Genomic DNA, 13,944 nt, shown 5'->3' with positions numbered 1-13,944 from the left:
ACTCAATTCCCCATCTTTCAAAGCACAAAGTCAATAATGTCATTTAGGTAAAAATTCCAAATGAGCAGTGAAAATAGTTGAAGGTAATTTCTTTTTATGAGAAGCCTTGGGAGAATCCTTGGAGTCCTTAAATTATGTACACACATACACACTGCTGTATAGTCCTGGGTTGTTTTTTGCTTTGTTTTGTTTTTTCCTTTTTTCCCAAGACTCAAATTGAAAACATCTGATAGTCAGGAAGGACTTCCCTAAAAAATGGATGCAGTGGACATCAGAGAGATGAGACGTTAACCCAAGGACAAGAGAAGTCCAGACAAGGAAATCACTTTTGCAAAGGACCTATTAACAGGGAGCGTAGTAAACAAGGTTGAAAAAAGGACTTCAGAGTGAGGAGAGAGAGCAAGACCAAGTATGGTGGGAGATACAGCTGGAGTCAGAAAGCAGCCAGCTCATGCAGAGAAGTCTGAGGTAGGATGACCATCTTGTCCCAGTTTGCAAAGGGCAAGTTCCATTCATGCCAGTTGTCCCAGCATAATTTATACCTCCCTCTTTCACACACAAAAGCATCCCTGTTTGGATGCTAAATTATATGGTCACCCTGCAATTAGGCAATACTGAGGGTCTTATTAGTCTTTATCCTAGAAGTTACTAAAGGGTTTTAGGCAAAGTGGGTTAAGTGCATTATCTTAGAGGGTAAGTGTTCTGGTCTCCTATCCAATGTTTTGTGATACAAAGTTGAAATGAGAATCTATTTTTTTCTTTTTTTGATGTTTTTATTATTTTATTTCTGAGAGCGCGTGCAAGCAAGAGAGGGGCAGACACAAGAATATGAAGCAGGCTCCGGGCTCTGAGCTGTCAGCACAGAGCCCGACGCGGTACTTGAACTCACGAACCATGAGATCATGACCTGAGCCGAAGGTGGACGCTTAACCAACTGAGCCACCCAGGTGCCCTGAGAATCTACTTTAAATAAAACTTTAAAAATGTCTTCTCTTCACAGCCAACATTCTTATACAAGTAATCGCACAATCTTTCTTCCCACTCCTTCCTTCATTATAGTCCATGGCTTTGATCCCACTGCCAAAGTTACTAGCATTACACACTCCTCACAATCAACAATAATCTGCCAGCCACCAAATGTAATAAATAAATAACTTTTAGGACTTATCTAACCAAAACTGTCCTAGCATTGCTTTATAAATCTCTGTCCCATGACTCAACTCTTGTCCTGCTTCTCTGGCTATTGCTTACCATCTCCACTTTTCCTTTTTCTACCCAGTCCTCATATGAAGATGTTTCCCACGTCTTTGCCCCTCCTCTCTTTTGTCTTTATCCCCAAATATCAGCCCTGCTCCTGCAACTGTATCTCCATTCAAAGTCTCTCCATAGAGCTCCAGGCAAGTACTCTAGATTGCCATGTGACATCTCCACCTAGAAGTCCAACAAACACCACTAATTCACACTAACCTGAGTAGGTTCTCTAAACCAGTCCCCTATCCATCAAGGTCTAAAAGCAACACTTCCCCCAGGCACCCATGCATGGAAGCAGGGTCACCCTCAACTCTTCTCCTGACTCTCCCATGCTTAGTATCTCTTAAATCCACTTTCTATCCTTTCCCACTGCCTACCTGAACTCAGGGCCCGCCTCAAGTGTTCTTACCTGGGTTTTACCTGTACTCTTTGTTTCCTCCACAGAATGGCCAGACCATTCTTCTGTTCATGTCACTTTTCTACCTGAAATTCTTGAGGCTCATTTCCTAAAATCCAACCGCCCTCTACCACATACGTGCATGCGTAGGTATGTACACACACACACACACACACACACACACTCGCACACACGCACGCGTGCAGGTCTAGTTAGAGGAAACTAACTGCCATTTGGGTAACCACCCTCTCCTAATGCTTTCCAGCCAACTCCTAGTTACTTACCTCCCAACACTCAGCCCAGTTCCCTGGGGATGTCTTTCAAAACTTCAGAAGGCTCCTGTCTGCCTTAGTCTTTTCTTCCACAGCACCATGTAGATACTGCTATCATAACACTTATTACACTGTATTAATATACCACATTAACAGTTCACAATAGCATAGTGTTTGTTTTATGCTTTGCCCATGAGACTGTCAACAACTTGGTAACAAGAACTGAGCGTCCCATCTATTCACGGCATCTGGTTCAAGGCCTGGCATATAGTATTATTTCCACAAATGTGTGCTGAATAAAAAATGAAAAGAACATTTCTCAAAAAAATAATTCAAAAAAACAATATTTCTCTCATGAGTATTAAAGACTTAAGAGATTTTAATTCGTCTTAAAATTATTATTAAGACATAGAGTAAAGTAGGAAAGTAGCTTTCTAAGAAGGAAGATAAAAGAAGTCTTTTTCAGTAATTCATCTTCACCCTTTCCTCATGAGCGAACAAAGCCCTCGGTATTTCCAACAGCTGCTTCCATTACTGCACCCTCCTGACAAATCCACAATCACCTCCAGGGAGCTATGAACTATCACTGTGAAAAACACACATCCAGTACCATTTGCAAAAGTAACAACCAAATGGACCTGAAAATCAGCCGTCCTATGTAAGATTTCAAGTCCCAACCCAATGATAGTGCATGGTGAGCCTGCTTCAGACAGAGAAACCAAAATCACACCTGCAAAACAGCAATGATGTAAGGATTACAAGAAATGACGGGGGGGGGGGGGGGGGGGGGGGGGGGGGGGAGGCTGGCTGGTTCAGATGGTAGAGCGTGCAACTCTATCCTGGAGTTGAGTTCAAGCCCAGTGTTGGCCATAGAGCTTACTTAAAAATGAGTAAATAAATGATCCATGTAAAAACTCTCTGACAACGCTGTAACACAGAGCTCAGACCTAGTCTAGCTCTACCACTAATCTGCTAAATTCTCTTAGCCTGAAGTTTCCTCACTCATCAAACAGGGTTATCACACGGCTTAAAAGACAGCGCATCTAGCAGAGTGCGTGGCAAACATGTTAAGCGCGAAATGAATCTTAGCACCTTCTGTCCTGTATCTTTGATAAGTACTTTAATCTAGCTCTCAGTCTCTGCATCCACAAATCAAGTTGGTTAGACGGCATGATCCAAGACCCCTTCCAGCACCAAAAGGGCTCTGATTTGATCTGTGATTAATGAATGTAGATGCAGTGAAGGCAAAAAATTATATTTAAAAAGGACCAACTAAACAGATTAGCTAAGGAAAACGTCATTTATCATCTAGTCATACACCAAAAATATCAGCAGAAACCTGAGATTATAACCTAAGTTTCAATCATTTTATGCCCTATGCAATATGACCCTAACAATATAAAAATGATCAAGAACTAGAAAGATTCCAAAATTAAAATAAATTCCTCAGACACTCATCTGTTGCTGGTAGCATCAAAAATTGGCAAAATTGTCATTTCTTCATCCAGTGGTTAACATTTAACCAGTCAATTAGTTAACATTTAACCATTAAGTTAACCAGAGGAAAAAACCTGTTAACTGTCAGCAAGAGAAGATAAACATGGCCCTCTAACCATCTTGGAGAAACTGGGGACATACAGTCACTGAGAAGTACACATGCTTGGTCACAGCAAGCTAAGTGACCAATAAAACTTATCAGTGTAGCTTTAAAATGTGTTAAACGATAGTATAGTACATTAGCTGATGTGAGAAGATAATCACAAAACAGCACTGCATGAAAAAAGGTTACAAATCAGTATTTAAGAGGAATCGTTTTTTGTTAACAATATGCTTATTAATAGGAAAACTTCAGAGTTCTTTTTTATGGAACTAAGGATGATTTTTACTTTCTTCTTGGTGTTTACCTGTATTTTTTAATTTCCCATAACAAACATAATTTTTGTGTAATAAGAAAGCTTTTTTTTTTTAATTCCCAAAATATAACAACCAACACACAATCCCTTATCACAGAAGTACAGTGAAAAAAAGAAGTTAAAAACCCTGATTAGGAAACTTCCTTAGACCCCAATAATAATTGGGAACTTCAGTTACGCTCCCATCACTCAAGTAATGCCTCAGCCTCAATCTCACTATTTGTGCATGGAACAGACCTACACTGAAGATATAAAATTCTCAAGATCTCTAACTCAGACATACCAGAGGTGATGTCATCTGATAAAGGACAAACATTAATAGATTGTGCTGGCGGGGGGGGGGGGGGGGCGGGGGGCAAGAATCGGGGCACCTGGGTGGCTCAGTCGGTTGGGCAACCAACTTCACCCATGTCATGATCTCACAGATCGTGGGTTCGAGCCCGGGATCAGGCTCTGTGTTGACAGCTCAGAGCCTGGAGCCTTTTCAGATTCTGTGTCTCCCTCCCTCTCTCTCTGTCCCTCCCCCACTCACGTTCTGTCTTCAAAAATAAACATTAAAATTAAAAAAAAAAAAAAATCAACAGCATATTTTTTTACTGCTTTATCTTTCATGCTGTGTTTACTTTCTTGAATCTGGGTACACTAAAAGATTACCTAGTTTACAGGATTAAACCTAAGGATTAAATTCCAACAACTCTAAAAGATATCCTGCTCTACCAGACATCCTTTGAAAGCATAGGAAGGAAGTGTTATGACAGTTTAATTACCTAGGATCTGCTTCCTAGATTTTGACACCAATTCTAGGGGTTTCGTCCTTCCAAGTATTTCCCTGAAAATTAAGTTTAGCATGCAGTTTTCTAGCTCTTATATTAAGGCCGGGGTGTTGCGGTCAACTTGCTTCTACCAGAGCAAAATTAGGACATAACCGAAAGACGAGGCAATACATGTGATGAAGGTTTTTGTTTTTAAACTAATCATCCTATGTCCAAAGAAAATTCCCTAAAGCAGGTTAGCATGTATTATTTTAGGTTTGAAAACTGAATACGAATGTTAGAACAACCCTGCTGATGTTTAGTCTGTGCACCTTCCCGAAATGTCATTCTGTGACTAAAATAGGTAGAAAGCCAACAAAGGAAGTATATATATGCACTAAGTCCAAATTTAAAGTAAATCCCAACCCCTTTCACCACTAGGAAAGTAACAGGAAAAATTATTTTACCATATTTACATTTCAAGTACTCTTTAAAAGTGCTAAAATTTTAGCAACTTTCCTTAGTAAATTATCAGCAATATTTTATCCAACTATTACTGGATAAAAATTCATCCATTATTATGACACAAGTAAATAAGAGGCTAAAAAATGATATGTGTCTTAATTCTTGCTGAGATTCACAACACTACTACTTACTCCTTATCTCAATTATACAGATCAGGAAACACAGGCTCAAAGAATTCAAGTACCCGAGCCACAAAAAACTAAGAAGTTGCAACTTTGTGAAGTACCCTTGCTCGATACTACCCAACCTCATGCTATTGTGGTTGACAGTGTCCCGACATACTTGTTAGTAGCACATAAGTACCTGTATGCATTTTTTAATTACAACACACGCAAATCCAAATTTCCCATTAGAAGTTTCCTTACTAGGGGCGCCTGGGTGGCTCAGTCGGCTGAGCCTCCGACTTCGGCTCAGGTCATGATCTCACAGTCCGTGAGTTCGAGCCCCGCATCAGGCTCTGTGCTGACAGCTCAGAGCCTGTATCCTGCTTCAGATTCTGTGTCTCCCTCTCTCTCTGCCCCTCCCCTGCTCATGCTCTGTCTCAAAAATAAATAATAAAATAAGACATTAAAAAAATAAGTAAACAAAAAAAATTAAATTAAATTTAAAAAAAAAAAGAAGTTTCCTTACTAAAGCAAAATCAAAAGAAAGTTATTTCCCCCAAAGGAATACAAAAATAGGCTTGATCCCTCAGTCTCAAACCCATTTTCCTCAAAGTAATGATGCTTGGGAATGGTGACAGGAAGAAGTCTACAAATCTTATGGTGCATATATGCCATGAAGAAACGCAACACTATACTGTTGGAGAAAAAAAATTTTCCTAAAATTATATTTAAAAAGCACCACTTGTTTTGAAAAGGCATGAATTTATGCTTTAAGTAATTAAATTCTGTACAGTATCTCAAAAATTAACTTGAAAACACTGGCTTTAAGGCCTAACACCTATAAAACATTAAACTATGTTTCGTGGGACATCCTTTGTAACTCCTTTTAAATGCCAAGACAGTATGGGGCTCCTGGGTGGCTCAGTCGGTTGAGCATCCAGCTTCAGCTCAGGACACGATCTCACATTCCATGAGTTTGAGCCCCGCGTCGGGCTCTGTGCTGGCAGCTCGGAGCTTGGAGCCTGTTTCACATTTTGTGTCTCCCTCTCTCTCTGCCCCTCCCCTGCTCACACTCTGTCTCTCTTGCTCTCAAAAATAAATAAACATAAAACAAAAATTTCTGAATGAAAGGACAGTAAAATTGGCTTGCTCAAACAATCCTACAGCATCCATTATATTTGTTATATACCAGTGAGCACCCATCACCACTTTCCTAATTCCTAACCCTCAAAAACAGAAACTTAAGAGTTCATTTTGCAGCTTTTCAAGCTTTAATATTACCATAAGCCAAATGGGGAATAAAAGACAACTTTTAGAACCTGATGAATCAGGTGAATTTAATAAAAGCAGTTAATTTAGGGGCGTCTGGATGGGTCAGTCAGTTAAGCATCCAACTTCAGCTCAGGTGATGATCTCACGGTTCACAGGTTCAAGACCCTAGTCGGGCTATGTGCTGACAGCTCAGAGCCTGGAGCCTGCTTCCGATTCTGTGTCTCCCTCTCTCTCTGCCCCTCCCCCACTCGTACTCTATCTCTCTCTCTCAAAAATAAATAAACATTAAAAAAAAATTGGGGGGCGCCTGGGTGGCTCAGTTGGTTAAGCATCCAACTTCGGCTCAGGTCAGAATCTCATGGTTTGTGGGTTCGAGCCCCGCATCAGGCTCTGTGCTGACAGCTTGGAGCTTGGAGCCTGCTTCGGATTCTGCATCTCCCCCTCCCTGATCCTCCCCCACTCATGGTCTGTCTCCCTCTCTCCTTCAAAAATAAATAAAAACACTAAAAAAATTTTTTTTTATTTTTTTGAAGCAGTTAATTTAAAAACACAAATCCATACTCTCTTACATGCACTTCCAGAGTTTCTAAAACCTAAAATTTTCATTAATTCCTTTGGTGGCAAAACCTGACCTAAATGGATATGAGGCTATTTTTAGTTGTCTTTCTCCACTGACTATAACTATTAATATCTTTCCTTGCAGAAACATGTTTCACAGTGGAGTGCCACCCCAGACCCCACTGGGGGTATTCTATATGGTACATGCATATTACCTTAAAATTGAAATTGTTTTTACTTCTATAACACACCGGGCCTTAAGGATTTTACATAAAAAACTGTGGACCTGTATCAGCAAACGAAAAAAAAAAAAAGTATGCATCCACAAAATTAGTTATTGAACAATTGACCAACAAACTTACTTTTCTCTTACATCTATCTACCTTTCCTGTATAATGAGTTAACACTGAAATTCTGAAATGTCAATCTTCCTTTACTTTTTTGTTTCAAGTGTTGACTGATGGCACTCATCATCATTCTTGGAAACTGTTCACCAAAACAGCTTCCAATGACATATAATTAGGTTTGGACTGAATCAGAGTAGCTGTATCTTAAATCTGAGATGTGTTCCTGTGAGAGACCACATGGATGGAAGCAGATGTCAAATTCTCTCCAGCAGGACCAAGCACCTCCAAGAATTATTCTGTCTTTAGGTACACTGTGTACTGAGGAAGCAAAAAGGGACTAAGTAATTTCGGAATCTATGATTTTTTTAAATCCACTTACATGATATACTAACTTACAAAGACTCTTAACTCTAAATAAAAAATTAAAAACTGAAAATTATTCTTAAATAAAAGAGCTAAATGGACCCAAATAGACAAAAACAACTTCTTGCTTTACATCTTACAAATTATACTGCAACTATTGTTCAAAATTAAATTATTCCCAAGATTTCCAAGAATTACTACATACAGGCAGCATTAGTCTACCCACTAGACCCTAATAAAAAGGCAGTTAAATATGCCACATAAAATAAACTTGTATCGGGGCGCCTGGGTGGCTCAGTCAGTTAAGCATCCAACTCCAATTCAGTTCTGATCTCACAGTTCAGGAGTTAAAGACTCACTCAGCTCTCTGCTGTCAGCTCACAACCAGCCACTTCAGATCCTGTCTTCCCTTCTCTGTGCCCCTCCCCCGCAATTGTGCCCTCTAGCTCTCTCTCAAAAATATATCAACATTTTAAAAAAATAAATAAGCCTGTCGCACCAAAGAGAATGGGAGAAGGATCATTAAACATTCCAATGAACTTCTAAAAAATGATGAAAAGCAGATAAAAGTACATATCACAAAATATGCACATAAGGACTACAGGGGAAAGTGAGGGAGACTTAAAATGGGGGCATTAACTCACGAAACAGCTTTATATCTGATTCTCCTCAGCATCCCTTAGCCTAACTGCAGGCTTTCCGACAAGTTAGTCCACAGCACATCCCAATGAGATATAAAGAGGTCCTAATGTGTTCTTCCATTAGAAAAGCCAGCGAAGGAGCTACCTAAACTAAACAACTAAAGCACTAATGCTCAACCAATTCATTTGTAAATGTTGACAAGCGAGAAGGATCACACATGTGACAAAAATCACTTGCAAGAAAAAATCCAATCCAAACAAAAAGAACAACTGAACAGGGAGAAAAAAAGAGATCATCCAGTGAAAAGTATTTTAAAAAGAAAATCCTAAATATTACCTTCAGACAGATTAAAGAAAATAATACATCCTTAAAATAGAAACAAATTGGGGCGCCTGGGTGGCTCAGTCAGTTAAGCTTCTGACTCTGGCTCAGGTCATGATCTCACAGCTTGTGAGTTCGAGCCCCACATTGGGCTCTGCGCTGACAGCTCAGAGCCTGGAACCTGCTCAGATTCTGTGTCTCCTTGTCTCTCTCTGCCCCTCCCCTGCTTACACTCTGTCTCTCTCTCTCAAAAAATAAATGTTAAAAAAAAATTTAAAAATAAATAAAATAGGAACAAATTGAATAAAAGAGAAATATCTGTACAAAAAAATTTCTTGGAATTAAAAGCATGACTTCAGTCTTTAAAATGTCACTACTGAAAAATAAATTAAGTAATTAAATAAAAAGTCACTACTCAACTAGGGAAGAATCAAAGTAATTTCCCAGAATGGAAAAAGAAAAAAAAGAGACAAGAGACAAAAGTGGTTAACATCCCAACCAGAAAAAAGAAAGAAAACAAGGAACAGAAAGATTTGGAATAAAATAAATTTCCCAGAGCTAAATAAAGTTCAAGACTTTAAATAGAAAGAAACCACTTGTAACAGGTGGGATGCATAACAGAAATATCCTTTCCTAGACTCATCGCCATCCAATTTCAGAAAATCAGGATAAAAGAAAATTCCAAAGCTTCCAAAGAAGAAAACCAAAAGCAATTACCAAAAGAAAATAACTGTGACTGACATCAGACAGATACTACAACACAGGCCACTAGAAGACAAGGGAGCAATATCATAATTCCCAAGTTCTGAGGAAAAAGGTTAGAACCAATATTCTATACCTAACCCAACTACTAACCAAGCATGACAAAACAAAGTTATTTTCAGACACATGGGACTCAGAAAGTTTAAATCCTGGTGAACCTGCGGGGGCTCGGTGATTAAGCGACCAACTATGGATTCAGGCTCAAGTCACGATCTCACAGTTTCTGAGATAAAGTCCCACTCAGGGTGCTGACAGCAAAGAGTCTGCTTGGGATTCTCCTTCTCACTCTGCCCTATTCCTGTTTGTACTCTTTCTACCAATAAACTTAAAAAAAAAAAAAAAAAAAAAAGGAAGTTTACATCCTGCCATCTTTTCTGAGTCAGTTGCTTAAGGATGTTCGCCAACAAAATGAGGGAAGAAACCAAGGAAAGGAAAGCATGTGATCTAGGACAGTGGGTCAAAATCAGGTCAATTTCTAGGATGTCAGCTACACACAGCACATTTTTTTAAATTTTTTTTAATGTTTTATTTTTGACAGAGCATGAGCGGGGGAGGGGCAGAGAGAGAGGAAGACACAGAATCCAAAGCAGGCTCTGGTCTCTGAGCTGTCAGCACAGAGTGTGACACGGGGCTCGAACTCACAGACCTCGAGATCATGACCTGAGCCAAGTCAGTCGCTCAACCGAATGAACCACCCAGGTGCCCCTACACACAGCACATCTTAAGCCCAGAAAGCTTCAGGGAAAAAATAATACTCATGTAATAGATATTATGATTACATATTTTCAGAAAGACTTCTTTAGTCAACAAGAAAAATGAAAGCCCATTTAGGAGCAAAATTCCTTAACCACACCATCCCTTCACCCTATTTTATCTTTATTACCCTGGCACCTGTTATTACGTAAAATTACATCACATACGTTATTTTATTGATTCTAATACATGTATATTTTACTTTTTAATCTTGCTAAAACTAGTATGCATCTTACAATCCACACACAGCATTTTTTTCCACTTTTTTTAATGTTTATTTATTTTTGAGAGACAGAACACAAGTGGGGGAGGGGCAGAGAGAGGGAGACAGAATCTGAACCAGGCTCCAGGCTCTCAGCTGTCAGCACAGAGCCCAACATGGGGCTCAAACCCATGAACCGTGAGAGCACGACCTGAGCCAAAGTTGGACGCTTAACCGACTGAGCCACCCAGGTGCCCCGCATGTTTTTACACTTTAATTGACAAATAACTGACACACATCACTGTGTAAGCTCATGGTGTACAGCAAATTGTTTGATTTACATATACTGAGAAATGATTAACACAATAGATTCAGTTAACATACATCTTCTCACATAGATACAAAAACAAAAAAGGAAAAAAATTTCTCCTTGTGATGAGAACTGTTAGGATTTTACCTCTTAACTTTCCTATATATCACATGATGACCTATAGACATCCTGTTATACATGACATTCCTACTACTTTATCTTGTAACTGTATCTTTTGACTGGCTTCCTCTATTTCCCCCTCCCCCTCCATAGGCAGCATTTTAAAACTACAGTCAGCCAGGTGGCAGTCTTGTTACTGTATTAAAAACCTTCCGTAGTTAACTTCTGAAAAGATTACAAAAGCATCAACATCGAAATGCCTCAGACTAGATGAAATAAGACCTTTATGTGCTTGTTAGGTATCTCCCCTACAGTACTCAACTCAGCAACATAAGGGCAATAATTTATTTCTTTAAAACAATCTCTGTAGTCTCTCAACATACAACAGTGACTGGCACATAACAGATGCTTAATCTGTCACATTTTAACATCTCTGAAACAAATATGGGCCCAACAGAATGGATCCTACATAGCTGGTCCTGACATTTTTTTCTTAGTGGTGCATTTTATAGCAAATCGGCATCTAGGATTTGAAGAAATTCAGTAACAAAAATTGGACAGTAATGTGAGTGCAATGACCCATTTCAAAAGATGCCTCCAAAGGTTGGTAAATCCAAGAAACAGAAAAATAAGCTTATTATTGAGTTTCGAAACTAAACACCCAAATAAATAAACACAAAAAGAGCTAAACACGACTGCCTCCTGGAAATAGACAATAGATTGTCAACAGTCTTTCACCAGAAGTCAGCCTATTTTTTTTATCAAGTGCACACACTTTTTATGAACCATTTTCAAATATTAATAAGGGGGAGGGGTAGATTCACGCATACAAAGTCAGAGAGAGACAGACAGGAGCATTCACACAGACAGAAAGACATTCACGGGCAAACAGAGTCAAAGTCGGAGTCAAGCATCTCCAGAAATTTCAATGAACAATGGAGGATGGAGACCGAGTTCTGGAAGCAAATTTAGCAAATATCTAAAGCATGACATCAACCCTAGTTGCCTACTGATTGATTACAAGTATGCCCTTTTGCTCACCAGAAAGTCAAGGTAGGCTCAGCAAAGGCTTGCTAGTTTATCCTAGTGCCCTGGTCTGAAAACTCAGACCTCCTTAGGTGGAATAATTACAAACTCGCCACAGCACTTCACGTTTACACAACAACCCTTACACCTGCCCTGGCCTGTCATTAATTACAATGACAGACGCGGGCGCTGAAAAGGTCTCTCCATTACCAGAAAGACCAACTGACTACATTAAGGGGGTGCAAAAGCTCGGGGAAGGAGACTGCTGCCGGGGGGGGGGGGGGGGGGGGGGGGGGGGGGACGGGGAGGCGGTGAGTAATGTGGTCCACGAATCAGAGAACGGTGGTCACGCCATCCAAAACCCCAGCTTTCAGCACCCAAGGGGACCCGCGACTATCTTCTTAGAAACGGCACCTTTCCCTAGAGAAAGCTAAAGAGCTTAAAACCCCAACTCGGCCTGGGCCGGCAGAGGCGCTCAGTTCAGACCCCGCCCAAGGCAGGCGTAGAACGATTGCAAAATGTCACAGGGCCCAGATTGAGCGCGCCAAAGCGGGACCCACCCCCGGGAGACCGGGACGCTGGAGGCAGGTCCCTCCCCTTCCTCTCTCCGCCCGCGCACAGCTCATTCATTCTTGAGGCGGGCAGCCCATCTTCCCGGCCAGCCATCCCTGCGCCGCAAACCCACCAGCCGCTTTGTCTCTGGCCCGGCCGGAAACAGGAACGCGCATTGGAGCGCGCGCCCAGACGCCACCTCCCCACACCTGGGGCCCGCCGGGCATTCCCGGTCGGAGAACCCTTCTGGATCTCGGGGTTCGAGGTCCGAAGGTGGCCAATCCACCTTGGCGGCCTCAGGTGCGCGCTCCACCCGGCCCTGCTAAAGAGCGGGCAGTCGGAAATGTGCATCTCTCGGTCACACCGTCGCTACAACTCGAACCCTCCTCCGCGACCCCTCTCCCCGCTAAGAAACACTGTATTCTTTCTCCTTCCAAAGGGCGTGGGCACTCGGCCCCGGTCTTCCCGCCCTGAGGCTGCGCCCCCCGCCCCTCGCGTGAGCTAATGCGGCCCCCAGACGAGCACTCACTTGAGGAGCAGCTGGTCGTGCTCGGCTTTGAACTTGCCCAGCTCGATCTGCAGCTTGGCGCGCTCGCGGGCCGTGTCGTCGAGCGCGCGTCGCGCGTCCGCCAGCTCGGTCTCGTAGAGCGCCTTGAGGCCGGTGAGCTCGCGTCCGCGCACCTCCTCACGCTCCGTCACCTGCAGCTGCAGCGCGCTGTTCTCTGTCTCCAGGCTGCGCACCTTGTCGATGTACACGGCCAGGCGGTCGTTGAGCTCGCGCAGCTCCTCCTTCTCCTGCAGCCGCGACAGCCGCGTGGGGCTCAGCGGCGTAGCGGGGCCGCCGGTGCGGCTACCCGACCGCGGCGGCACGGGGGTCGCGGTCGCCATGGCGGGCGGCGGGGCGGCTGGCGGGCAGAGCAGAGCGGGGAAGCCGCGGGCAGCACGGGACGCGTAGAGAGCTGCAGAGGGCGAAGCGATGATCCGAAGGCACAAACCGACGACCCGCGCCCGCGGAGAAGCCGGCGTGGGAAGGGAGAAGCACCTGGGTTGGCAGGAGCCGGGTTACGGCACAAAGGGCAAAGGGGGAAGACTGCCAATCAATCAATCGTAAAATGCCCTTTTAAGAAAACACGCACACACACTCACACACACTCCGGAAGATTTGGGGCGAGGGTGACCGGGAGGGGCCGAGCTGGGTCCGCGCGCCGCCGCCGCCACCGAGTCTCCCGCCCGCAGCACTTTGTTTCCTCTCAGGCGGCGCGGAGCGGCGGGCGGGGGGGGTGGGGAGGGAGGAGGGCGGCGGGGGGCGGAGGTGGCGCGGGCAGTGGCGCCGCACTCTCCAACATGGCCGGCGCGCGCCGGCACCTCCACGTGACCGTCGCCGGCCAATGGGGAGCCGGCGGCGCGCTCCGGGGCTCGGGGGCTGGGCCTGTAAATTCAAAATCGGGGCCTCGGGCAACCGTCAGCTTGGCGCGCGGGGCTGGGCGTGGCTGGGGACGGAC

General features: G+C 43.2%; 1 protein-coding gene across 1 annotated transcript in view; it reads right to left on the bottom strand.

Moving 5' to 3' along the window:
• Positions 1 to 13,719, bottom strand: part of LMNB1 (lamin B1) — a 54,543-nt gene extending 40,824 nt beyond the window's left edge. Inside the window, exon 1 of the mRNA XM_049648440.1 lies at positions 12,972 to 13,719. Coding sequence (XP_049504397.1) covers positions 12,972 to 13,330 — 359 coding nt within the window. The 5' untranslated portion in view covers positions 13,331 to 13,719. The remainder of the gene's footprint in view (positions 1 to 12,971) is intronic.
• Positions 13,720 to 13,944: the final 225 nt, after the last annotated feature.

The sequence above is a fragment of the Panthera uncia genome, assembly GCF_023721935.1.
Source record: "Panthera uncia isolate 11264 chromosome A1 unlocalized genomic scaffold, Puncia_PCG_1.0 HiC_scaffold_17, whole genome shotgun sequence".
Lineage (NCBI taxonomy): Eukaryota > Metazoa > Chordata > Mammalia > Carnivora > Felidae > Panthera > Panthera uncia.
This window is presented reverse-complemented; position numbering and strand designations above follow the sequence as displayed.